At 40.6% G+C, this 27,416-nt stretch overlaps 1 protein-coding gene across 1 annotated transcript in view; it reads right to left on the bottom strand.

Moving 5' to 3' along the window:
* ARHGAP18 (Rho GTPase activating protein 18) overlaps positions 1 to 21,296 on the bottom strand; it is a 91,097-nt gene extending 69,801 nt beyond the window's left edge. Inside the window, exon 1 of the mRNA XM_039531363.1 lies at positions 20,621 to 21,296. Within this exon, the coding sequence (XP_039387297.1) occupies positions 20,621 to 20,733 (113 nt within the window). The 5' untranslated portion in view covers positions 20,734 to 21,296. The remainder of the gene's footprint in view (positions 1 to 20,620) is intronic.
* Positions 21,297 to 27,416: the final 6,120 nt, after the last annotated feature.

The raw sequence follows: 27,416 nt of genomic DNA, 5'->3' as shown, positions 1-27,416 counted from the left end.
GTCTGAGCTAGAACCCCAAATAAGGGTTGGGCCTGAGTTCCCCTGCCAGCCCCTGAGGGAGTGGCACCTGGGGCAGTGAATGAGTGAACTGCCTGAGACTGCCTTTGAGCAGTCTACAATCTTATAGTTCATATGAAGGCTTTTTTTGTAAGGTAATCTGGGAAAAGGTCATAATTAAGGTTGTAGATTGGTGTAAAGGGATGGATTCTGACTGGCCACCTGTTTGGGAGTGAAGAGTGGGTGAGGATTCTATAAGGAGAGTATCCCAAAGGAACAAGGGAATTGGGGGTAAAGAAGAGCCTCCTACAGGATGGAGGACATGCACAGGCACACAATGCAGGGCAGGTGAGGAAGAGACAGTCTGCCCCTCCACCCAGTCTGGGGCAAGATGGCACTATACTGCCTGTATTCAGAACCTACCTAGCACAATTTAGCCCTTTCTGTATGTATTTGAAGATACACTCCATTCTCAGTTCATCCCTCACAGTATCACAGAAATGTAGGGCTGGAAGTCATCAAGTCCAGCTCCCTTCACTGTGGCAAGACTGAGTAAACCTAGACCATCCTTCACAGTTATTTGTTCAACTTATTTTTGAAACCTTCCAATGACAGTGACTCCACACCTTTCTTTGAAAACCTATTCCAGAGCTTAACTATGCTTACAGTTAGAAAGTTTTTCCTAATATCTAACCTACATCTCCCTTGCTACAGATTAAGCCCGTTACTATTTGCCCTACCTTCAGGGGACATGGAGAACAATTGATCACTATCCTCTTTATAACAGCCCTTAACATATTGGAAGACTATTATCAGGTTGCCATGTAGACCTCTTTTCTCAAGACTAAACATGCCCAGTTTTTAACCTTTCCTCATAGGTTAGGTTTTTCTAAACCTTTTCTCATTTGTGTTGCTCCCCTCTGGAGTCTTCCCCATTTGTCCACATCCTTCCTAAACTGTGGTGCCCAGAACTGGACACCTTACTCCAGTAGGGTCTCACCAGTGCAGAGTAGAGCAGGACAGTTACCTCCTGTGTCGAACATACAACAGTCCTGTGGATAACTCCAGAATCACACTGGCCTTTTTTGCAGCTGCATCACATTGACAACTCCGTTCAGTTTGTGGTCCATCATAACCACCAGATCCTTTTCAGCAGTTAGACAGTTATTTCCCCCATTTTGTAGTTGTGCATTTGATTTTTTTTTCCTTCCTGAGTGAAGTACTTTGCACTTGTTGTTGTTGAATTTCATCTTGTTGAATTCAGAGCCATTCTCCAAAGTCATTTTGAGTTTTAATCCCATCCTCCAAACTTCTTGCAACCCCTCCCAGCTTGGTGTCATCTGCAAATTTTATAAGCATACTCTCTACTCCATTATCCAAGACACTAATGAAAATATTGAATAGTACCAGATCCAGGCCTGAGCCCTCCTAGATGTGCCCTCCCAGTGTGACAGCAAATCATTAATACCTACTCTTTGAGTACAGTCTCCCAACCTGTAATGCACCCACCTTATAGGAATTTCATCTAGACTGCATTTTCCTAGTTACTTATGAGAACATCATTTGGAACTGTGTCAAAAGCCTTACTAAAATCAAGATACTGTATATCGTGTCTACTGCTTCCCCTCAATCCAGTAGGTCAGTCATCCCATCAAAGAAGGAAATTAAGTTGGTTTGGCATCAAAATAAGGAACCTGGACAAACACTGATGAAGTCCAGCCATTTTGGGTAGAGAGCTGAGAACTAGTATACTTCACGTATATTCCAGGCTGTAAAGCACTGGGGGGCACACCCACTTAGATAAATGGACACAGCTCAGAGCTATTGTTTCAGGCTGTATTCATCTCCATGGGGAATTCTCCTTCAGCTAAGAACATCACACTGAGATAAATGGGCCACTTCACATCTTTCAGAACTCCTGTGCTGCAGATGGATGTGTAGAGAAGCCCTTTCCCTCCACTGTCATTCTATACTTCCTGTTTCCAGGACCATGCTTCCAAGTGTTCTAAAATGGCATGCTAACCCACATTTTCTTGAAATTTGCTTGGGTCTTTTAATAGTGTTAGATAGAATGTTGTGCATGAGTGAATGGGTGATAAAAAGAGGTGAGGAGCTTGTACATTTCAGCAGTTGTGGGGCTGGAGCAGTACAGGTATGGGTTAATGGGCATACTGGGGCATTGCTGGAAGAGTGCATAGTTAAGGTTGCATGTGCAACCTTACCTGTGCATATCCTGGTTTTCAGAAGGTTGAGTTTTCCTTAACACATTCTTATGCAAGGGGACGATATGCCACCTGGCAATTTCAACTCTGTTAATGTAGATTTTTTTTGCCATTTGCCCTGCTAACCCTTACTGAAATGGACCCTCTGAATTACTAGTATTTCTTTCCTGTTTGTTCATGTTTTTGGAGCCCACTTCTTTAAAGTCTTACACTGGCATTGTTCCCAGCACATGACCTCCCATGGAATTCAGTGGGAGCTGTGTCAAAAGCTTTAGCACAAATGTTTATAACAAAGTTTGCATATCCCAGAGGTTGAGGAAGTCATCATTTATGGGGATGGTAAAGGAAAAAATGTTTGCCTGCGTTCTTAATTATTTTAAAGGCGTTGGCAGAAGCAAGAGTGCAGTTAAGCTGTGTACTGAATGGGAAGTTTGCAAATTATCAGCTCCAATTTGAACAGAGCATGTAATCACTAGAACACACATAAATATTACTGTATTTGGAGAAAAACTACCTTATACATTAGATGCATTATTGCAAGTCATTGCCTGATAAAAGTAACAACAATGGCTATGGGTGAAGCAGCTTGGGATGGCGATGAAGTATCATGTCAGGCTCTGTCATGCTGGCTCAAAATAAGATAGTTAAAAGTTATGATCTGAAAACTGTCATTCAGCTACCAGTTGTTGCGGTCTACATTATGCGTTAAAAGTCATCTTAAATTTTTATGACTGGGACAAGTTAAATTTAAATCCTGTTACTATTGTATATTAAGATATTTAAACTGCAAGAAAATATTAGCATAAAATTAATTTCCTTTGCTCAGTGGAGAATCTAGGTGTATTTTAAAACTAGAGGTGCAAAGCAAAACCAGAGTCTAAAAGCTATGCAAAATTTCATATTCATAACCAATACAGCAACACAACTGTAAAAATATGTTTTTCATTCAAAATGAGGGGCATGTATTTCTAGCAAAAAATAGCAAGGAGACCTCATTATGTAACAAAGCGTGCGCAAAATAATTCCACAGCATTATGAAGGGTAAGAGAGTCTCTCTAATATTAATGCCTTCCAGAAGAACCTGATCTTAATGACGTTTTCCTGGCTATGTCTCACCCCAGGGTAATTTTTGTTTCTGAGAAGTTTGATTAAAAAAATAAGAGACTTGAAAGTAATGGTGCTTTGAAAACTTACCTGATATCTATTTTTTAAAAAATGTCTAATTTTTACTCAAACATCAAGTAGTTGTCCTACACACCCTGAATTTCTAGTTATTTTTGTAGGAAGTAATGGCATAGTACATGTTAGTGTTAAAGTATATTGGAAATGAATTACTTGAACAGGACGCCTTCTTGTCAACTGTTTGAAATTGGCCACCTTGATTGCATTGGCCTCGTTAGCACTACAAAAGTGATTTTTCCCCTCCCTTCATATTCACCCCTTCTTGTTAACTGTTGAGAATAGGCCACTTCCATCTTAATTGAACTGACTCGTTAGCACTGACCCCCGCCTTGGTAAGGCAACTCCCATCTTTTCATGTGCTGTGTATTTATACCTGCCTACTGTATTTTCCATTCCATGCATTTGATGAAGTGGGTTTTAGCCCACAAAAGCTTATGCTCAAATACATTTGTTAGTCTCTAAGGTGCCACAAGGACTCCTCATTGAATAGCAACCTGGATTTTAATCTCCTAATTTGTTTTGATGTTTGCATATTTCACATGGCAATGTTTTATTGGGCACTATAAACAAAATGGGAGGATAGTGAATGATAAACTTAAGAACTGGCTGGCTCCATTAACTGTTCAATTTCAAACATTCAAATATTTGGATTTCTTAAAATGTAGAATTTTTGCAAAGAATGTGTAATGCTTTGGAGTATTGGTTAGACTCCACTGAAAAAACATTTGCAACTTCAACTTTTTAAACAGTTTTTTATCTAAATATAGAAAGCTTTACTGTAAAGAACTGATTTTATTTTCTGTGGTTCTTGCACAGTTTAACAAAGTGACCTTTCTTCCTGATCCTCACTTTGGAACTTTAAATCAGAACAAAATGAACAGGAAACAAAGAATAAAGAAAAACCACAGATTGACATGCATAAACATATAGAGAGGGGCTCAACCAACCCCAAAAGTATAATCTCTCATTCTGAGAAAAATAGACGTTTGCTAATGCAAAACTAAATTAATCATAATCTGATGTACATAATCACGTGGTATCCTGGCTCCACTGAAGATAGTCATCCAATTCCCATTGATTCCAGTGAGTCCAGGACTTCAGCCATGGATTTGTTGTTGTTGTTGTTGTTTTTTGCTTTTTGAAAGAATGGAACTAAAGAACCTCCTTTTAAAACAAAACAAAAACCCCTTATCATTGCCAAAATGTAGTAGGTCAAAGGGCTATGAAAAAAAATATCAAAATTGCTACCTACAGTCAACACTGGCCTATACCAGCAGCTAAGTGTTGACTATGTCCCCAACACACCAAACTGCACTTTGACCTCAGCATATTAAATTAAAAAATTTTAAGGCAAGTCAACTCCTCTTGTAGTGGAGGATTAAGATATGTATGAATTTACAAGACTAAATGTATTACACACACACACAGATGATCTGTATCCCTATATGTAAGAAATTTTACAAATAAAGCAAACACATATTATTTTATTTTATTATATAGCCAGGCTTTACTTTAGTTATTCAGCAAAATAATCTACTTGGTCAAACATTCTAGCATTATTTGAAATACTTTAAGGATTTATGTCCAAACTGTATTCTCCTATGGGAATAGCCATGGAAGAAGAGTTGGAGGCGAAGGGGGAGGAAGATATGGGAGGAAACTCCATGAAACTAACCTTGTGGGAATTTTCCTAAAAACTTCCAAGCCCTTCTTAGTGTAAGTCTATAAAAGATCCTGGGGTCCACACAAAAGGGAACTTCCAGTCTCAGAGAGGGTTGTTCCCTCTGCACTGTTCCGCTTCCCTGTAGGAGTTATGCCATTGACCATGCACCTGGTGCCTGTCTAAACACTACTGTACTGGTACAAATTTTACGAAGTTAATATTATGTCAAGTGTTAATAATGTAAATATATATCTGAGTTATCTACACCTTTAGAGGCGAATGTCTACAGAAAGCTCCTACTACTACAACCCATTTTTCCAGAAAACCTAATGAACCTGAAACCACACACATGACTTCTGTAGGGGGACGAGGTTGCTAACAGTGCCACAGAGCCTCCAGTAAGGTTCTACATAATCAAACTATGCATTCAGCTTTGAAAGCTCTCTTTAAAAAAAAAAAAAAAAAAAAAGGACAAAACAATTAAGCCACAAATACAATTAGTAGTTCAAAATTATTCAGACTATAAACACCTTTTCCTTCTCAAAGTGGCATTAGGTTCCTGTAGAACTATAAATCAATATATACTGAGTTTGCATGATTTGAAAGGCTCTGGTATAAATGGGAGATTCATGCTTGCTCTGAATCACATTTTAGGGCCCAGTCTTGAAATTGGCTCAGTATGGGCTCCACCATGGCTCTGATTGCAGAATCAGTGCTCTACCTGTTTTTTTTCAGATTGGCTAATTATGCAGCCACTTAACTAATTATTTTAAGTATATGTACCTAGAATATTAATCTTAATCAGCACATTCTGTTCTTGCTTATTCTTTTCACACATGCACCACAGTAAGAAACAATGCTGAAATCTTAGTTCCTGAACTATAATTAAACCAGGTGGCATTCACTGAAATTCTGAATTTTTCTGTTTCTGGTGGTGCAATTTAGAGACTAAAATAAATAAAAATATTTTATTGTTTTGAAGATTATCAGCAATGTGGTGAGTTTTTACAGTCAGTGTAGACTAGAGTCTTAAATACATGGAATTCTGTCAACCTGGTGACTATTAAGTCCCTCACTTTTTTAAACACAAAGATTCAAGAAAGCATCCCTAATCCTCAAATGGTTTCCTGAACTGGGAGAAAATAGATAATGCAAATATCCCAGTGTACCCTTTCCATCTCATAATAGAGGAGGACTATCCACTCCTCTCTGACAATCTTGCTAAAAGTTAGAGAAAAGTCCTGAAGCAGCACCATCCAACAGATTTTAACAGCCTACAGTGTCATAAACAGTGTTTTCAGATCAGAGATATAAAGTGCTCATGTGAAGATTCTAGAGAATTGAACTCCCATTAAAGTTAATGGAGTTTCATGAATGTGCAACTCCTGCTTTAACCTGGTGTGAGCAGAATCGTGATTTTTTGGATCTTGTATGTGACTAACATTCACAGAAATTCATATATATATATTCATTTTTTTCCTCAATGAGCAGTAAATGCTGAACTTTGAATACAAGTATGATTCTCCTTCTCTGAAGGGGGAAGAAGGAATGAATTCAGTCTTACATTCTTAAACATTTTTTAAGACAAGCTAACCACATTCAGTCTTTTTTCCTTTAATGTCCATAGTAAGGATGTTGCTGGGGTGAAGATAATGGGAACATACTCAAGTATTTCTTATACTTAAATCACAAACAGCTGATTACACTTCACATTTATGATGTGCTTTGATGTATGTCATAAAACTGATCTCTCTGGTGTAAAGTTCAAAACCAACTAAGGTGTGTAAAATCTCTATATATTAACCTACCTTTGAAAAAACTCATTGACCACACTATCAGCTAATCCTGTGATACAGACTGGGCACAACTGCATGTTGCATTTCATTGTACATAGTTCTGGTGTTGGTGCTTTGATTCTTTTGGTGAGGCATTGTTTAAAGCTCAGTGAACAATGTTCAGCTGTTCTGAATATCGTGTTTTCTGTCATTACAGTGCTGCCTCTACCGTTAGAAAATAATTCATATAGCTTGCATGCCTTCCATTCCACATTATATCATATTAATTAAGCATATTAAAGCTAGTAATTCATGGATATTACCAAGGATTGCTTCCTAAATTTCCATTAAAATAAATCATGCATATTGCCCAAAGACAGGCTCCAGCAGAGTACCAAGTCAACGGGACACTGGCTTTTGCCCACTGTGGAGGTAAGCTCTCAAAGCTTCCATCACCTGCACAGCACTTGCGGTGGTACTAGTAACCAACCTATTTTCAGGCTGCTTGTGGATAGTGTGCCTGCTGAACTCCTCATTCTCCACCTTGTCAGAAGAATTGCACAGAATACACAATGCACAGCATCCAGCAATAGCTATTGGGATATTTTTTCTTTGCTGAGATCAAGCCATGCCAGGAGGCATCTCCAGCTGTCCTTCAATCCCCCAGATGCACACTCCACAGTCATTCTGCTCTGGCAACAGTTGACCGTCCCTCACTTATGTCCAGATGCCTGGTATATGGCTTCATAAGCCAGGGAAGTAAATGGTTGGCAGGGTCACCAAGAATAACAAATGGCATAGAAACGCCATTAATGTCAATTGGTTGGTCTGGGAGAAGGTTCCAGCTTTCGTCTTGTCAAAAGTCCTCTATGTCTAAAAATCCAAGTGTCATGGACGACTTCTGACCACCCAACAATGATGTCTGTCCATTGCCCACAGTGGTCTACCACGGCCTGCGTAATCATAGAAAAGCGCCCCATTTGATTATGCACTCAAGCTATTCAGAGGTGTGTAGTATGGGGATGTGTCCCACCTAAGCCCCAGCACCATGTGGGAAGCCCAGGTCTTTGAATCTATTTCCTGAACCCTGACCAGCCATATTGCTCTGTACAGTAGGATACCCCATCTCAAGCCATAAAGTGTATCCACCCACACAAGGCCTGAAGGGGTTAAGGTGGCTAGCTGGGCCAATTAACTCTCCAGGTTGCACCTGGAGGAGTAGCCAGGGAGCAGTGAAGTTACTATACATGAGGCTCAGCTGAACAGGAAGAGGAGGGGTTCTGTATAAAGCTCAGGAGCTGAGAACACAGAGGGACTGCAGGGAGGTTGTCTGCAGTCACTCCTTAGGAGAAGGGAGATGTGTTTGAGGGTTACAGAGTGAGGTAGCCTACAGTTACTCCCTGGGAGGAGGGAGTTTGGGCTTGCAAACCCTGAGAAGGGGGGAAACCCAGAAAGGTAGGCAAGCTCAGGGGCAAAACAGCAAGGTATGAGATAGGACAGACCTTGGCTTCTGACAAGAGGGCCTTGGAACCTGGAGTAGAAGGTGGGCCCAGATTCCTCTATCAACCACTGGGGAAGTGGCATGGACCAGAAAGCAGACTGCCTGAGACAATTTTCCTTGCAAAGACTTTGATATCTCCGAAGGGGAGAACTAGTGACCTTGCTGGAGGACTGATTTGGAAACAAGAAGCCACAGCTCCTGGAGCGAGAGGGGCCACAGCATATGATAAGACAGATAGAGACACCGCCAGAGGCAGGCACAGCACCTGGAAAGAGCTAATCTCCAGAGTAGCCTAGTGGTGAGTGGACCCCTGTGACATGGACTTACATGCCTTGATAATAACCCACACTGTTTTTAGTGGAGGGTTTTCCTTCTCTTTTTTCAATGCCAAATTGCTATCTGTCAGTGGTTGTCAATCTGGGGTTGCATGCTTTCATATGGCTATTGCCATGCTTTCTCCACTACCAGGACAGGAACACTAAGACAGCTGTCCTGCAGGGCTGGATTGAGTTTGGTACACAACTTGAGGAAAATGCCCTTCCACATCTGGAATCCTGGGTCCACTGCTGGTCATCCTAGGTTTGCATCACAGTCTGGTTCCACTACTTGGTGCTCATAGGAGTAGCTGAAACAAACTGTTCCACCATGTGCAGTTGTTCTGTACCAGTGAGTCTGATGCATTCAATGTTCACTCATTCTCAGCTGACTGAGCACTGCAGTTTTGCAAATACAACTGAACTGTATGCCTTGTACTTAAATATGGAGAAAAGTGATGTATTGCATCCATGTTTCCGGCAGAGTTCAAAAACATATCACTAGAGCAGTAGATTATGGGAGGAACAGAGGGAGTTGTGGGACTTTGACCCCAAATTCCCACAGCTCCCTAAGAGTGGCCACCTGTGCTGGAGCACAATGTGAATCCACTCTACTGAAATAGCTTTGTCAGTGACACTATGCTAATAGGACTTTTGCTTGTACTACTTTCTAGTATAGCCAAGGTCTAAAAAGTACTCTGCAATGCTATATTGTGTTTATAATACTCAAATATTCAGGGACATAATCCACTATTATCTCCCTTCCAATATCTGTCTTCAAGGGAATGAGGAAACGTTTCCCAAGTATGCCATGCCTTTGGAGTAGGCCTACAACCAAGCACTTTGAAGCCAGTCTTTCTAATAACATTTTGTGCAGAACAGGACACTTATTAAATTGAACATAACAATTACCTTGTCTCCAAACAAAACAAACTTCCACAATGTCCTGACTATTACACGGAGCTGGTTCTCAGCTAATCCTAAGTGATATATAAAGGTCAAATAATTCTCATCATCCCTGTGAAGTATTTACATATGATTTTGATTTTTAAATGGGAAGTTGAGCCAGAAAGACTGACTTGCCCAGGGAAGAGAGTAAAGGCCATCTCAGTGTGTTAAGACTCAGGAGCAAGGAACAGGAGTTCTGTATGCTGGTAGGCCAGAGAAATTTTTGTACTGACATTCAAATAAAAAAAAAAATAGTATCTCACCTCACATAACTTGGAGCCAGGAACAGGTGGCAGGATAGTAAATGTGATCCTTTGTTTAAAGGAGGCGGTGATATAAAAGTGATACCTTCTCATGTACAAGCTGCTTTGAACAAACTTCATGAACATATTAGAAACAGCCCAAATCAACTTCCCCTAAACATGAGGTATAATTGCCACCTTTCTTCCAAACATTTTTGCCTTCCAAAATATTTATTGTAGATACTGCAGGGTGAAAATTTTATTCTGTAATATTTTTATTTACTTTTCTTAGAGCAACTCACCATTGTGAAAGTAAAAAATCTTGCATCCACTTGGAAAATGCAGTGCTGGAGAACAACTGACATTGATCCCACGTTAGCATGGGTAGCAATGCCCTGTCATGGAAAAATCCTCAGATGATCTCTCTCCGTAAAAAAAAATCTTGATGTTTTCATTTCCCATTGAATCCACATTTCTATAAATCACTGGATAAACTACACAACCAAACTCTGATCTCTGGGGTGCATTTGAACATTCAATCAACAGAATGGGAAGCCTATGCATAAGACTCAGAAGAAAAATGATGCATGTGCAAATCAACAAAATATCAATGATTGTAGAAGAGCAAAGTCGAATATGGTACACAGCTGATCATGTGTAACATTACTGTAGTACAAATTGTAAATAGTAGAGATTACAAGCCAAGATCAGGGCACCATTGTTCTAGGTATAGACCTATCCAAAGAGCCAGTCCCTCGCCGAAGAGCTTAACAGATAAAAAAGTGACTAAAAGTAGTATTCCCATTTTACAGATGGGGAACTAAAAGATAAAGATTAAATATTTTAAAGACTCAAGAGCCTGTAACTGAATGCAGCTCTTCTGAGTCATAGGCCAGACTATCCTTCCTTCATTGAATTCCATCTCCCTCAAAGGAAAGGTCCTTTCCTGTGATGTATTAAGGACTGTTTTGGAATTGCAAGCTACCACTTTAAGAGTGTTTGGGAGGGGGAGGATTTTCCTAGCCCTGCTTGTAGGCAAGGGGGCTTTATAGTAAAGTGTGCAATCGAGCAAGACTAGCAGCAGTCAGTCTGAAGAACCAGTGTAGAACAAGGTGGGATGAGCTGTACCTCTCTGCCTTAGGGAGCAGCCTGCTCTCTCGCTCGCTCTCGGTTGCTGTGTGCTGTTCTGGATTCTAAGACTAGAAGTAACATTATATTGCAACCTTCCTGCCAGAGTATTTGATACTTTCATCTAACTTCTGTCCGCATGCTATGAACACAATGCTGGAGTTACTTACCTTTCTTCCCCTGTGACTAGAGAGGCCAGGTGCCTGGTCAGGCAGATCTACGGGCTGTGGAAAGTTGTGGTGGAGGGTGACTAGCTTGGTAACATTGTTTTCCTCTCTGGTATTCCAAGGAATCTCATCTTTTGAAGCTTCACAGGGTTGGAACTCCATGGGTTGTGTGTTGGGGAGAAGACAAGAGACAGAGGAATTCCAGTGCACAACCTTCCCCCTTCATTGGGGATGGATATTTAACAGGATAGCCACACCTACATTAATCTTGCTCTGCCAAATACATACACGGGGAAATGGTTTAAATGTTTTATAGAATAAACTGGTTTTGATGGGTTTTTTACATCTAGATTCTTAAATATTTATTTCTACTTTCAGTTTGATCTGATTTTTTTTTTAAACTCTCACAGGGGGGAGGGATAGCTCAGTGGTTTGAGCATTGGCCTGCTAAACCCAGGGTTGTGAGTTCAATCCTTGAGGAGGCCATTTAGGGATCTGGGGCAAAAATTGGTCCTGCTAGTGAAGGCAGGGGGCTGGACTTGATGACCTTTCAAGGTCCCTTCCAGTTCTAGGAGATTGGTATATCTCCAATTATTACCTTTTTAATAATTCTGAGGTCAAGATTCCTGGGCAGAGATGGATTCATTAAAAACAGTACTCATCATGTAGCCTGTCATCTTGTTCAAAATCATACAACAGTGGAATCACTCTTTCCTCAATCAAGTTCATTAACAGGAATCTACAGAACCATTCATGGCAAGAACTTCTCTGTAGCAGAGTTACTGTAATTGTGGGCTCAGCGTGTAGTATTCTGATTCATAGAAAAACGTGAAGGTACATATTAACTCTAGTGCAAACATTAATTATAGAGAAGGGTGTTCAAGTTCAAGTTACAAATGTTTCTGGGGCACCTATAAATAGTTTTTGTGAAAGCCTTACAGCTTTCAGCTCCAACTTGTCTAGTCACAGCTCATTTTGTTAAACAATGATAGAAAGAGAAGAATATTGGCAGTGACAATAGTTTAACAGTTTTGCAAATTCTTACTGAGGCAATACCAGCAGATTGACATTAGGACTCATTCTAAAACTGGGACTGCAAGAGTAACTATTCTGATCTTCAAAAAGATTTCTAGGTATATATTTCAAATAATTACATAAAATGTTAATGCACCATACATAACTTTCTGAACTTTAATATTCACCTCTAAGTTATAAAGCAGGCCTCTGTATCTTTCCTCTTAAATTTGTTACTTACACTCTGCTGTTGAATAAAATCTAATTTTTTCAACAGCATGTCATTATTACACTTCATATCTATCTAATCATTCTATATTTACTAATAAGTAAAAATACAGACCTCTTAATTAAAAGGTCTGTTACACCCTATATTCCACATATAAACAGAAAAGGGCATAACATCTTGGGTTTTTGTATGTCAGAAAATAACATACATGGAGTACTTGTGGCACCTTGGAGACTAACAAATTTATTTGGGCATAATCTTTCATGGGCTATTTTTCACTGCATGCATCCAATGAAGTGGGTTTTAGCCCACAAAAGCTTATGCCCAAATAAATGTGTTCATCTCTAAGGTGCCACAAGTACTCCTTGTTCTTTTTGCTGATAACACAGCTACCATTCTGATACTTGGAGTCCTGATTCTCTCCCACTAGTTTGACACTGATGTAACTCCACTGACTACAACTGTTACTCCTCATTTACCAAAGTCCACTGAAGTGAAAGGAAGTCGCTCCCTTGACTTCAATGCACTTTGGTTCAAGCGTTGAGTAAGATGAGGTCCTATGGGTAGGAGGAAAAAGAAGTGAAAACTATCTTAAATTGTGCAGTTTAAATAGCACTCATGTCAATTAGTTCGAGATGAATTTGTAAGATGAGCATCAAATTGGGTGTGGTTTAAATGAGCAGGAAGATCCAAATAAAAGATGACATTTACCTATCTGCAGTAAAAACTACATGTACAGCTCTGAGGACACCACATGCAAGACTGCAATGGTTAAGTGCAATCAGTCTTGATGTAACAGATCTCTTGTTTTAGTATGGGGAAAAGGTAGTGCAAGGCAGCACGTGTGAAATGGCATGTATAAAATACTACAGAACTCTCTATAGAAGCATAATGAAAGAGGTTACAAGATTTAAGAAGAACCTGTATGGTGAATGTAGGGAGACCTCCACCTCAGACATCTGGCAGAATAACAGATTATGAAAGAACCCAATGTGGGTGGAAAGGCTCCATCAATATAAGTTGCACCAATATAAATTGTATAAATCCGTGATGGTGCTTCAATGTCTCATGCAGCATTTTACTGTGTTTGGAGGTTGAGCAAATCAGTGGTACTGCTGTGGGTACACCGCCTCTCCTTGCAGGGGTGGAAATAGACACACAGAGAGGGCCTGGATTCATACTGACAACCGCGTCTTTTTTTAGATGTTTTGGTTTGGGATGTAAGTGATTCAATATTCAGATTTAAATGAGTAAATATTGGGACACATTGTCTGAAACCTATTCTGCTGATGAGTAAACCTGTCCTTGGTGTATGTGACTGCTGTTCTGTCTGATCTATCTGTCATGGTCAATATTTCTGGTGGGGTGATACATAATGCAAGTCTGTCTTTAACCTTCCAGACTCAAGATGTTCCTACCTTCTGACTTCTTTCTAAGGGAGACCAAGTAGCAAATGAGTCTCTTTATGTGGCAGTGTTTGTATAACATGTTGACAAAGTGATAGTGTTCCCCTTTAGTGATGGTTCAGAGTGGATAAGAGCTTACTACTGCTGTCAGCTAGTACAGTAAGTCCTTTTGCTCAAGTGGTGAAAGCGTGTATTTTTGTTGCTCAGTCTCAGGTTCTATCAGTGCTGACAGATCTGTGGTGGAGCTCATTTCAAAGCCTATATGCCAGACTCTGGATGATCAAAAGGGAGCACCATATTGAATGGAAAGGACGAAGATAAAGGTGTAAGGAGTGGGCTGTCAATCCAAAGATCCTCCTTCCTGCAAGAGAACATAGAAGGCAGCAGTGGCAGGAGGATCAGGGGAAGGACCCATCCATGACGATTCCCTTGCTCTGAGGGAGCACTGGAGATTTAGGAGCTGATGGGGATAGGGGGAAGAGTGAGGTCTGACCTTGAAAGCTAAGGTTCAAGTTGCTCTTTCCTTCTCCACTGGCAGCTCAGGAGGGCAGTAGTAGCTGGAGTGGAAGCTAGGTGGGTGCGTAAACCCCACACCTCCTGGGTGTGGTGCTCTCTCCCATCTAATGGCACTGAGACCACTTAGAGGTTAATGAGTATGCTCTACAACCCTAGCTAACAGCCACCTGGCTTTTAGCTCATGCAGTAGATGCTCATGCACTGAGGTCCCAGGTTCTATCCCACCGGACAACAACTGGGGTCTGTCAATATTATAGGTGCACATGAAGGCTGAATGACAGTCAGTAAGCTGGCTGAGTGAGTCACCATAGAGAGAAAGGAAGACTCAGAGAGAGGGTAGGACAGGAGCAGAGAGAAACAAAGGATGGCAGCCTAGCTCTGAGAAAAGAGAGTTGGAGAAAAAAAGATAGGAATGAGGAGAGGGGGGAAATAGTTAAAAATGAGAAGGGAAAGGAGGAAAAGCCACAATTTCATCATATTCCTATCAGCTAACGTGTTTTAGGCTTGGCTCTCGAAGACTGCAATATATAAATGTTGTTTAAATACCTTAATTTTTTGTTTTTCCTATGGCACCAGTGAGTGCACAACTAGTGCTGCTGCATGCAGTCACTTGACTTTTTGCTCTATCCCATTCCCTGTCCTTTATACTCCATTTAGACCTTTATCCTGCAAACCGTTACCTGAGTGTAATATTTACATAAAGGAGTAGTGCCGTTGAACTCAGACTTTTCATGAGAATAAACATCTGCCAGATTGGGGTCTTTAATTGTAAATTACTCAGATCAGGGACCTCTTTCTTCTTACCTGCCTACAAAGCACTTCATGTACCCTTGGTCAATATGAACCATAAGTGACACACTTAATTTATTTTACCAGGGTGAAAAGGCAGCAGGGATACTCTAAATCACATACAAGCAATGAATCCAATGATAGTGGATCTATGCTATGGATAAATGTGGCCGGGGGGGTGGGGAATGACGCAATGTGGACAGAGGACAGTTGTTAAAATGGAATTTGACACTGGGTCAGCCATCTGTTGTTTCTCTCAAAGGGTTTGAGACAAAATTGAACCAAGGTTAGAAACCACCCACAGCTGTTACTTAAAATATATAAAGGAGAAGAGACTACCAGTTGTTATGGTTACACTAGACTATCACAGGAATAAACATACTAGATTTCTGTGTGGTAAAATATCAGCAGCATTTATAAGATCCTGGCTGAAGGAAATACTGCTGGATTGGCAAAAATGTTAGTGACCACATAGAAGCCTATTCTAAAGTATTGCCTCCTAAAACCATACTCCTGTAAGCCTGTTCTAGAGGAGATATGTGAAAGATTTTTTTTTCCCCCAAGGACCAGCTTGGAACAGGTTTACATCTTTCATCCATCAGCATGGCTTTGATCTAAGTTTTGTAAAGGAAGACTTCTCATATGTCTGCAGAACACAGAGTGAACTGGCTTGGCTATTTTTGCATGGGTATGATCTCTGGAGCACAGTAGTGTACTGCTCCAGTATTACTCATTTTGAAAGGAGGATTCCTTAGATGAGCAGAAACCTTAAGGTAAGTAGGCCAGTAGGTTGCAAGTAGGTTTCCAAGGGCTGGCTGACTATTTGAAATACTAGCAGTCACAACTTAAATTTAAATGCTCCAGGAGAATGATTCCACGTAGTTGATTATACTGTACTATAACAAAAGAATGCTTTGATAGGATAGTCATCACTTGAGACTGTGACCATACAAGCAGTGTCCCAGTGGAGAATGGACCAAATCATTTAGCCACTTGCTGAGTCACACTGTTAATTTAATGGTGATCAAAATATTAGTTAGTAAGAGGAATATTTAAGATAGGTGGCTACCAAGTTAGAGACTGAAAGTTTTTTGGACTCAAAGTAAAGCCAAATAAGTGACTTTCAAACCAGCACTAAAGTTACACTATCTGGAGCACTGAGCTGATACGTGCATATTGCAGAACAAAGCAGAAGCTGCAAATAGGGCATCAAATTCTACAGAAGATCTCAGTTTAATTTATTTGGATGTTTCCTGCATAACCGTGGCGCATTCCTACACAATCTGGCAATGCTGAGTAGAGCTGGCCAGAAAATGGAAATGCCTCTCCAAAAATGTTTTGCTTTTTGAAGGGGGGGAAAAGTGTGAATTTTTTCCACAGGAAAGGATTTTCAGAAGAATTCCATTGAAAGAACAAGAGCAGAATTTTTTGGCTGCTGGTGGTCCTCCTGGAAGGCTCTTGCCAATTCCCTGCAGGTTGAAAGTGAAATTGAAAAAGCCTTTCAGGCAGCCAGCAACCTCTTTATATTTTCCTGATGGAAAATCAGTTTTTCCTCCCAAAATTGAAAATTTTCCTTGGAAAATTTTAAATTTTGTGAAAAGGTCATTTTCCGTTGGGAACTTTCCCAACCAGCTCTAATTAGAAGCAGCATTGAGGACAAAGTTGTCACACAGCTTTTCAGCAAGCAAAGGTACGACTTGCAAAGAGTTTCTGCCTGGCCGTTTAGCACATACCTCATAAATCCATATATGGACACATTATCTGAAAGCCTCACTCACGCTGAATAGTACCTTAATACACAACACTGACGCCAGTGGGGATACTTGCATAGCAAGGCACTATTCAATATGCCAAGGGTGTGAAAATCTGGTCCAAATGACCAGTGAGTAGGAGAGACCCATAACTCTTTCAAAAGTTAAACCAAATTATGCCCCGATAGTTTAATGAAATAGCCACCAAGCTCTGCCGGTATGATGTAAAAGTTAGGGTAAGTATAACTTAATAAATATCCACATGTAAACCCCTACACAGCTTGTGCTATATGACTTTAACATGTATAAGTGACTCCCAGGATGTGTATGTAATGTGGTGTCCTAAAAGGTGAGTCACGCCTGTGCAGAAGGCCAACACATTGCATGAAGCCCACAAAAGAGGGGGTAAGTGGGATAGAAAGTGGTACACATACTTTGTACCTGGCATTTTGCATAAGCGTGGCTTTCACCCAAAGTCCGCAATGAGCAGCGGACAGCATAACCAACCATTGATAAGAGAATACAGTATGATTCTTTTGGTATCAATATGACTAGTATCTAATGTTTGTAATGCACTTTGAGATCCTCAGGAGAAAGGTGTTATGAGAGGGCAAACTACCATTATTCTTACATGCACTGATTTGCTGAGCAGCTCTTGTACCAGGATTTTTCAAAAGCAGGAGGTGGACACATTTTTCATTCCACATTCCCCTATCTTTAGTAACAAATTCCTAAAATTGAAGTTATTAGCAGCCTGGGTAAACCGTTTGTTTTGGTATTGGTCTGAGCTGTCTGCTCACTTAGTTTAAATACTTTGCATGGTAGGGAACCCTAAACTCCAAACACATCCACAATATATATTTTGAAAAAGTGACAGATGCCTAAATTGTACTGTAAAGATTTCTTACATGTGAAAAAAGAAATGTACTGCTGCTATGTCTTAATGTCATTTAAGCTCATGCAAACAATGCTGTAAAACTAAGGATTGGATTATCCGCTTGGAGGAAAGCCAGATAAAGTACATTCAGACTGGGGGCGAACTAGAAAGAGGGATCGAGAACTCCAGAGCATGTTCCCCTTATTTCCACCATCCCACAGAAGCCTGGTTGGGAGTAGAGAAGTAAAAGCACTAGGGAATGACTGCTCATCACATTAGATGCCCCCCATTTGGCTTCTCCGTGTAAAATAATTCTGATGGCATCAGAATTTTATGTGGTAACTCCTCCCACTCAAGGGAGCATTCAGGGGCAGCTGCAAATTAGTGGGGACCACGTGGGAATGCTCCTCCTGAATTAGCTGTGTTGCCATGGGGAAGAGGTTCCCAAGCAACAGAGCAAAGGCCTTGGGCCTTTGTGCATTTGAACAACTGCAGGTGTAAGGCACCAAACTTCCAGCCCACCGTTGCAGAGCTTCTAGCAGAACATTCCCCTTCAAAAGTTCTCTCTCTAGGGAGTGGGGTAACTTTTTTCATCACATGAGAGAGTGCGCCAAACTTAGAAAAAGTCATTACAAATACATAAAAAATCAGGATCCCTCCCAACATGGCAGTGGGGTTTCACGACTTCCTCCCTTTGAGTCCCGGCTCTCTAGTGTGGTGCTTTCAGTATCCTTGTCTCTGCTTTCACTAGTTTTAGCACCTTTAGACACATTCAGAGGTAAGAATAGGATTGCACTACTGTGTCCATGGATCTCCATGTTTATAGGAGTGCACCAGCCTTGCAGTGTCCTCATGTTTATACCCATGAATATCAATGGAATGAAAGCAGAGGAGCAGATGTTAGTTAATATGGGGAGAGGGATGGTGGGAGTCATTAATCTATATAAAACCGGTTGGTTTTCAATAACCTAAACAATATCAAACTTAAACAGCTCTGGTGATCTGAACAAAATGGGCAGATAGTCTAACTCCTAATAGGGAAATTAGCAACACTACAATGAAAAGAGAGATGGTCTTGTGGTTAAAGCACTAAACAAGGAGCTGCGATTTCTGATGGTAAATCCTGGCTCTGACACAGACTCCCTGTGTGACCATGGGCAAGTCACTTCACCTCTCCTCAGATATCTATAAAATCAGGATCCTAGTACTTCTTTCCTCCCACCCTTTATTTGCCCTGTCTATTTAGACTGGAATCTCTTTGAGACAAACACATGTACTTACACATGCACATAGTAAGACAGTGCCATGCTCAATGAGGCCCTCAATAGTCTACATATTATAAATCTCACCACTGCTGCTGGCACTTTTGTTGACTCTCTCTCTCAGCAGAGAAATGGTAAATGATCAGAATGAGCCACGGGGACAGTACTCCTCACTCTCATAGGTGATTTCTCTACAGATTATCTTTATGGGGGTCGATGTGGAGAACTCTGCAATGCTGCTGCCTGTGCTAAACCTGTTCTATGGAATAATCTGAGATCTTCAGTCTGCATGTCAATCTGACACCTTTCCCATGCACCAGTTTTGCTTTTTTTTTTTTTATGGCGAGAGAAAATACTAAATTGAAAGATATTTTTTTCTCTTTACCAGCACCATCCTTTAACTTACCTAGGGTAACCAGATGTCCCAATTTTATAAGGACAGTCCCAATTTTGGGGTCTTTTTCTTATATAGGCTCCTATTACCCCCCCACCGCCTGTCCTGATTTTTCACATTTGCTGTCTGGTCACCCTAAACTTACCACATACAAAGAACAGAGCAGTACAATACATAAAGGCCCCATGAAGAGTTGTACAGTGCTTAAATTTAAGGGCCTGATCTTGAGACATGTTTTGCTACAACTCCCACTACCATCCATGGAGACTGGACATGCAAAGTGCTCATCAGACTACAGGCCTAGGTAAAGGTGCACAAAGAACTGCAGCTGCTGTGTTTTTAAGTAATACACACTCACGTACTAACTGAGTTATAACAGCATTCACTTTACAAGCAAGTTTTCCACTCAATGCCTTGCGCTGCTGTGAATATTTACTATTTCCAGCACACACACTGAAGCAGGAAACAATTCACCAAGTATCGAGGTAATTAAAAAAAAAATCAGTAGGAGGAAAAAAGAACAAAGTACACAGAGCCTATTTGCACCTCAGTAATCTATGGAATACATGTTCCTCTCCCTCCCTCTATGTAACCACATCACCTTGTGACAGAGAGGAGATGTTTTGTCTGAGTCAAAAACTTTTGTTCTTATGAACGGTGATGTGTGTGTGTGTGTATATATATATATATATATACACACAGACACACACACACCCACACACATACATGAATTGGGCACAACTAATGTCTCTCTTCCACCCCCACCCCAAGTGAAAGGGCAGCACTCCAAAAAAAAGCAAAGATCAGGTAAGCCCAGTGACTGGGGGGAGTTTTTTGCTGCTTGACTCTTTACAGATTGTGTTTACCAGTTAAGAATAGTAACTTTGCTGGCAGAAAGTGTTTCTACCTGCTGTACACAAAAGGCACTAAAGACTCCCAACCTGTGTGAGCTCATGTGCTCTCTCTGCAAATGCACCTGTTCCAGACGTTGTTAATTCTCCAAACCATGCCCTGCGCCTCATTGCAGAGAGCAACTTCTGACGTTTTCTAAACTTTACTCCTCTGATCTGTAACCTACAGACTGCACCCCACCCCGAGCCTTTGTACTGAACCCTGGGACAGCATTCCTGCGTCAACAGGTTGCATGGTAGCAGTAGCGGCGGCGTCTCCCCCAGCTCAGCAGACTGCCTCTGCACTGCTGTTCTCCCTGAGCAGGTGAAGTTTCCCGAGCGCTCTACCTTACCTTGAGGGGGACGTTTCTTCGCTCTCTTTCGCATGACTCCCGGCCAGGGCATTGTTGCCGCTGGGGTGGTAGGCTGTTAAAACGACTCCCGGGGAAGCAGACAGCCAGTTCATGGTGCGAGTAGCAGCATAATTTGCCGAGATACTAAGGCAAAGAAGGGTAATGAAGTTCCTGCTAACGCCTCGCTTGGCAACTCAGCTCATTGGCATCCCCCAGCTCCTCCTCTGAAGATCAGCGTTTGCAAAACAGAGGAGGAAGGAGGGGAGGAGTTATTCATGTGAAATGCTTCCTGTCTCTCCAATTAGACTCTATGATTCATGAGTATTGTTAAACGAGGAAATTTCTTGCTCCTTTTCAGAGTTTTACTATTATCTTATTTAATTACTTCAACATCTAAATAGGGTACATTCAACCAGTCAGAACAAGTGTAGAAAGAAACTTATTAACTAGATAATACGAGGTCCCAAGAAAAGATAGTTTTGTTTTCCAATTCCTGTTTCCAGATGATGAGGTTTTGTTGCTTTTTTCTGGTCACTGCAACATGAGTTGCCACTTTCCTTAACCCCTTGCTGACAGATTCAGAACACATACAGCAAAGGCAAATGTGAGTACAGCATAGAAGAGCTGATATAACCAGATTCATATAGCTCTCCCAGCTCAGACTGTACTCATAATGATTACCCAGCTTAGCTTTCCAAAATACAGCAGATTCTATTTTTGTCAGTTTGAACCGTTAAAAAACTTACAGGCTGCCTATCAAGCCAGTCTGCCCCCCCCCCACACACACACACCCCCAATAAGCATTGGGTGTATACAATACCAAAAATAGAATGTATTATTTTATATGATGGTAGTCCAGGGTAGGCAACCTATGGCACGCGTGCCAAAGGCAGCATGCAAGCTGATTTTCAGTGGCACTCACATTGTCCAGGTCCTGGCCACCGGTTCGGGGGGCTCTGCATTTTAATTTAATTTTTAAATGAAGCTTCTTAAACATTTTTAAAACCTTATTTACTTACATACAACAACAGTTTAGTTATATATTATAGACTTATAGAAAGAGACCTTCTAAAAATGTTAAAATGTATTACTGGCATGTGAATATTTAAATTAGAGTGAATAAATGAAGATTCGGCACAGGACTTCTGAAAGGTTGCCGACCCTTGGGGTAGTCAGTCACGATCTGGGTCCCATTGTGGTAGGTGCTGTGGAAACTCCGAAATTGACAAAGTTCCTGCTCTACAATCTCAGGCCCTGATCCTGCACATTTTTTTTCTTTTTACTCATGTGACAAGTCCCACTGACTTCAATTTGATTACTTGTGTTAGTAAAGTTATATGCACACACAAATGTTAGCTGGATCAGGGTTAATTTATGACTGGACACAACTAATTATTGTGACAAACAAAGAGTAGGAAAAGGGAGAGAGGGAGGAAGAGAGTAACAATAATAGCTGTTTCCATAGGATACCAATATTTGTAAATCAAAGGTTCTGAATCCGTTCATTTCCATAAAATATATAAATGAGTTTATAACAGCAATCTCCACTAGCCTTCAATGTAAGACAGCTTTTAAAAGCCTTAATACAATATTATTAGTTTAGAATTAAAAGGATACAGTCAACTGAAAAATCAGACTTCACTCTGCAAATTTTTTACCTGTTACAAGTGATACCCTAAGAGTGCTATAACTAGAAGATGAGAAGAAAAACATATTTTTTCTCTTCCATTGGTTCACTTTATGCACCAGACAGCACTTAGTGCACAGTCTGTCACTGAATCACTATAAACAATTTCCCTTGTTGGCATTTTTCACGAGTTTTTTTTTTAATTAGAAAAAATAGTTAATTGTAAAACTTCAGTAACTGGCAGTGGGAAGTAAGGGTGGATGCTTTGTCCCCAGCATGACTGAGAAGCTTCAGGGCTGTTCCAACTTGCACCCAGCTGCCAATAGCTCCAAGGCAACATTTTGACAATCAGGGACTAATTGGGGTAGCCAGAGTGCAGGAGGTCCCTGGTCAGGCCTCTTTCTCCTAGACATACCACCTGCATGGAGGGTTGGGTGGCGGGGGGTTGCTATGGCTCCATACCATCCATGAATTCTCAAGAGTCCAGATCTATGGGCTTTCCAGTTGCTTTGTGTTGGCATATCAGAAAATCAGAGTCAAAGCAAAGGTTCTGTCCCAGTGTGTTCAAAGCTATGATTTTCATAATTCTAACAAGTCCCTTTCTGTACATGTATATAAGTACTTACATCATAAACCTTGGTATCTAAATTATGGTTCTGTGTACCATAAATGAATTCCTTGATGTCTGCATATTGTAATTTCCTTGGGCTTTTTTAAAAAAGAAAAAAACAAAGATTACACATAGAAATAAAATCTCCTATGCACGTGTGTGTGACTTCTGTGCACAAAGCAAGCTGTTTGCTAGCATGCAAATACCTGGAGTTCTGTACCTACATTTATTTAAATGATCGCACATTGAAATAAACATCTATGGCAATGGTTAGTCCCTTTTATTTTTCTGCCTGGCTGATCTCCAAAATGGAGATCCAATAACTTTGACCTATGGCCGCTCTGAAAGCCTTCCCTAGTTGAGAATCAGCCAGGGAAGAATGTGTCCTCATGTTTGAACACTGGGAGAGTCACTAAGGAAGATCAACATGTCCTTCAGAAACACAAGATCTCTGTGTAAGCTCAAAAGCTTATCTCTCTCTCTCACCAACAGAAGTTGGTCCAATAAAATATTACCTCACCCATCTCTCTGTAATATCTTGGGTCCAACATGGCAACAACAACAGCACTGCATAGAATGTGTCCTTCAAAGTCAGTCTTGAGCACAGTTGCTGCTTATAACCATTGAGCTGGCAGAGTTAACGAGTGAAATCCTGACCCTATTAAAGCCAATGAGATTTTTTGCCAATGGGACCAGGACTTCATTCAATGGTTTCTCTTTTGGAGGGGTGGCTACAGAATACCTGACTGCATGTTCTCTCACTGGTGGGGAAGGGGTAATATCCCTGTAGAACTGAGAGAAGCTGCCCAAGGAAATTCAGTCAAGCATCTGTGGGCCAGAAATTGTAGAGGTTCCTTTCCGCTATGCAACCTTTCAGAGCCATCTTCTGCCTGGTCCATAGATATTTATGCAGTTGGGTTTTTTTGTTTGTTTTGGGTTTTTTTGTTTGTTTTGGGTTTTTTGGGGGGGGGGTAGAAGTGAGGGGGAGAAATTGCAATTCTGCCTGACCCTAATGTGGGCTCTGTAAGGTACTTTATACGACTATGCTGGAATGCTGCCTGTGTAGGGCTAGCAAGCTGGTTGAAATGTTTTCAACTGAACTTTTTGTGTAAAAATGGCCATTTGTAAATGAATTTTTGTGTGAAACTTTTCATTCTTTGACTTTTACAATTAAAATTATCAACATTTTAATAAATATTCTTAATCTTTTCCCTAATAATGGGATTTTGTTAAATATGAGGAAAAAGTAGAAGGTGGGGGAGGATAAAACCAGTCCATTCTGAACCCTTTGCAAGTTTGTTTTCACTCTTAAGCCGGGTGTATCATGCAGAACTGCACCCCATACCCAGAGGGGAGAGCAGAGGCTGCTATCACCTTATTCCCCTAGGAATGCCCAGCACCCCAAAGGAGATGGGGAGGGAAGAAAGCAGGACCACTGCTCCACCTTACAACTTGCCCCTGCTGATGGGAGTGTAACTTCATGCCTCCAAACCCTAGAGGAGTATAGTAGCAGGGGTACTGCCAGAGCATATCTTGGAGCTGTGAAAATGCCTCCTTAGTGCTCTCCTTGCCCTGATGCAGCTCCACAGCATATCTTATGGGCTCTGTCTTAATGGCACAAGTTGGGGCCTGATTCTGGTCACACTTAGCTGACAATTGGAGTTACTCGAATTTCACACCAGTGTAAAACCAGAAACTATAGTCCTGTTAATGTATGTCAGTGCACCTACCATATCTGACTTTTACCTACTGCTCTTTTTGTTTTAATACGCATGAAATAATTAATTGTTAAATAGTCCCTTTTTTAAGTAATGAAAGTTCTTTTGCATTATTTTTCTTTTTAATATTGAAAACATATATCAATACTAAGATCTTCAGGACTTTGTGAATTTTTAAAATTCCAGGCTATTGAATATATGCCAAACATTTTACTCAGTTACAAAACATCCTGTAAAAACTAAATAAAAATATCTAAAGTACTGTATGTTGACTTCATGCATTTCAAAGTAATTTGCCTGAACAGAATACAGATTAGGTGCTAAAAGAATAAAAATGTAAGATGCCTTTTCTTTGATAAGCATCCTAAAAGATGCCATAATTAAGGCATAATGCATGGTGCTTCTTCTGTAAAGGAAGAATACAGGAACAAGATGCAACCAATGTGGTGACACTAGGGACTGCTCAAAGAAAATTGTACTGCAAATGGAAAAGGAAGAAGGCAGACAAAGAAGAATATTCACACTCTATTTAAGGAGTGCAGGCAAAAGATTGGGATGGCAAAAAACATTGAATGAGTTAATACTAGCAAAATAGAGAATAAGAACTTTATTAGATATATTGGAGGGGGGAAAGTTATTAGAAAGAGAGTAGTTCCATTAATAAATGACAGTGGTTGAATTAATGATGACTCAGAATTAGCAGAGATACTGAAATCTCCTCTTAAATCTCTTTAACAAGACAAACAAGTTTGGCCCAATAAATTATTTGATTTTTTTTCAAATGTGCTGAGCACACAACAGTTCTCGTGGTCTTAAGAGCTTAATTCTACGGATGCATTTTTAAGAAAAATCTTGGACACTGCATTTGGCAGTCCGCTGGAACCAAATGCCATTCTTTTGCATCAGTGTAAATCCAGAGTAACTCCACTTCTTTTATATCCAAGTAACCAAGAACAGATTTATATCGAAGTAACCAAGAACAGAATCTGGCCCTAAATATGTACAGGTTATGTTGTACATTTTCCTCCACTAATGTAAGTAATGTATTTTCTCTTAATAGAAATATTGTGTTCAGTAAATTGCAAAATACTGAGTTTGCAATAAATATTTCTGTTCTTACCAAGAATGGAAATATGTATTTGAAAGAAGGCACACAATTTAGTATTATCAATCAAGTATACTTGAGGGCAAGATTGAAACATATGGCCTTCAGCCACTTGAGAAATATGACTTATTTGCTGTCTTGTATCAATCTCTTTTGCTATGGAGCCCAAGACTTTAAAATATTACAGTACCTCGTTTGATGTGCATTGGTAAAACATGACTTGTACACAATTACATTACCCCAATCAGATCACTCAGATTCTGAACACCAATTATAAAGTGTTTGGTGTGAGATCTTTACAGAGAAATTGTATCTACAGTAATATTCTTTACTACTATTTTTACAGAGATTATGTATAAATTAGTTTGAACAATATATTATTAGCAGTTCACTATGTAACTGAATTTTATTCTTTCATTTTCCTTCCTTTTTTCCCCAAAATATTTTCATTGTACAGATTTTTCCATATTGATGTTATGGATGATTTTTCAGATTTTATGTCTTCTCTAGATATGACAACATCACCAGTTTAAAGGGCCGACCACTAAGCAACCCTGTCTTGTGGTGCCATGTGAACATGAACAGGTTCCAAACTGAATTCTATGGCACTACACCAATTTATTCCAGTTGATGCTCTAATTATACATATAAATGTCCCAGGGCCACAAACAACACCACAATGAGATCACAAGTTTGTTCAGTGACTCACCAGGTATATTTCTAATGAGCTGGTACTTGGGAATCCCCATCACTGAAGATTTTTAAGGCCAGGTTTTACAAACACATGGCAGGGATGGTCTGTGTATACTTAGTCCTGCCTCAGCATGAGGGAATGCTCTAGATGACCTCTTGAGATCCCTTCCAGGCAGTGATGGATTAGCCAGTGCACCAGTGGGTCCCATGCCCAGGGACCCTGGCCAATTGGGCGGTCCCAGAAAAATGGGCACCCCTGCACCCTGACCCACCCACCCAGCATGCCTGTCAGGGAGCGGGGTTGAGGCATGGGGGCTTGCCCTGCTCCGCCCACCTGGCACTCCTGCCAGAGAGTAGAGCAAGCCCCCTGTGCCCAGAGCCAGCTCCCTGGCAGGAGTGCTGGAGGGGGCAGAGCAGGGCAAGCCCCGCACTCTGATCCCATTTCCCCAGCAGGAGCGCAGGGCATGTGGGGACTGCAAGCAGAAGGGGTTGGGTGAGGGCCCCACTAGCTTTGGCCCAGGGCCCCACAAGAGCTTAATCCACTTCTGCTTCCAGGCCTGCGTTTCTATAACCCTACCGATACAGTACTTTCTTCTCCTGGACAGTGTGTGTTTGCCTAAATTAGCCTAGACATATTTTAAACTGAGCTGAAATCATCCCATCACCCCTGCATCCTGATCCACATTCATATAATACTGTGGCAGCCTTTCCTTTTTCTAGTTTGTGTTTGTGGGTTCCAAATAATAGATGAAGGCATGAAATGAAAAGCTGCTCATATAGTATATGCTGAATACAAACCTATATTAAATTGGCCACTTGATATGGTATTCCACTCTATTATGTAAAGATCCACATATGTTAATACTATTCTATAGCCGCAGAAGAATACTAGAAATAATTTAGATTAGGTCTTGTAGAGAATGCTTAATATGGTTCTGTGGCGCTGGCAAATAGCAAAGCAGATTCAACAGTTTAATTTAGCTGAACGTGCAGCATGTGGTACATAAAAATCAGAGTAATCAAGACTTTACTGGTATACTGTA

This window comes from Mauremys reevesii, linkage group 3, assembly GCF_016161935.1.
Source record: "Mauremys reevesii isolate NIE-2019 linkage group 3, ASM1616193v1, whole genome shotgun sequence".
NCBI classification, from domain to species: Eukaryota; Metazoa; Chordata; order Testudines; family Geoemydidae; genus Mauremys; species Mauremys reevesii.
This window is presented reverse-complemented; position numbering and strand designations above follow the sequence as displayed.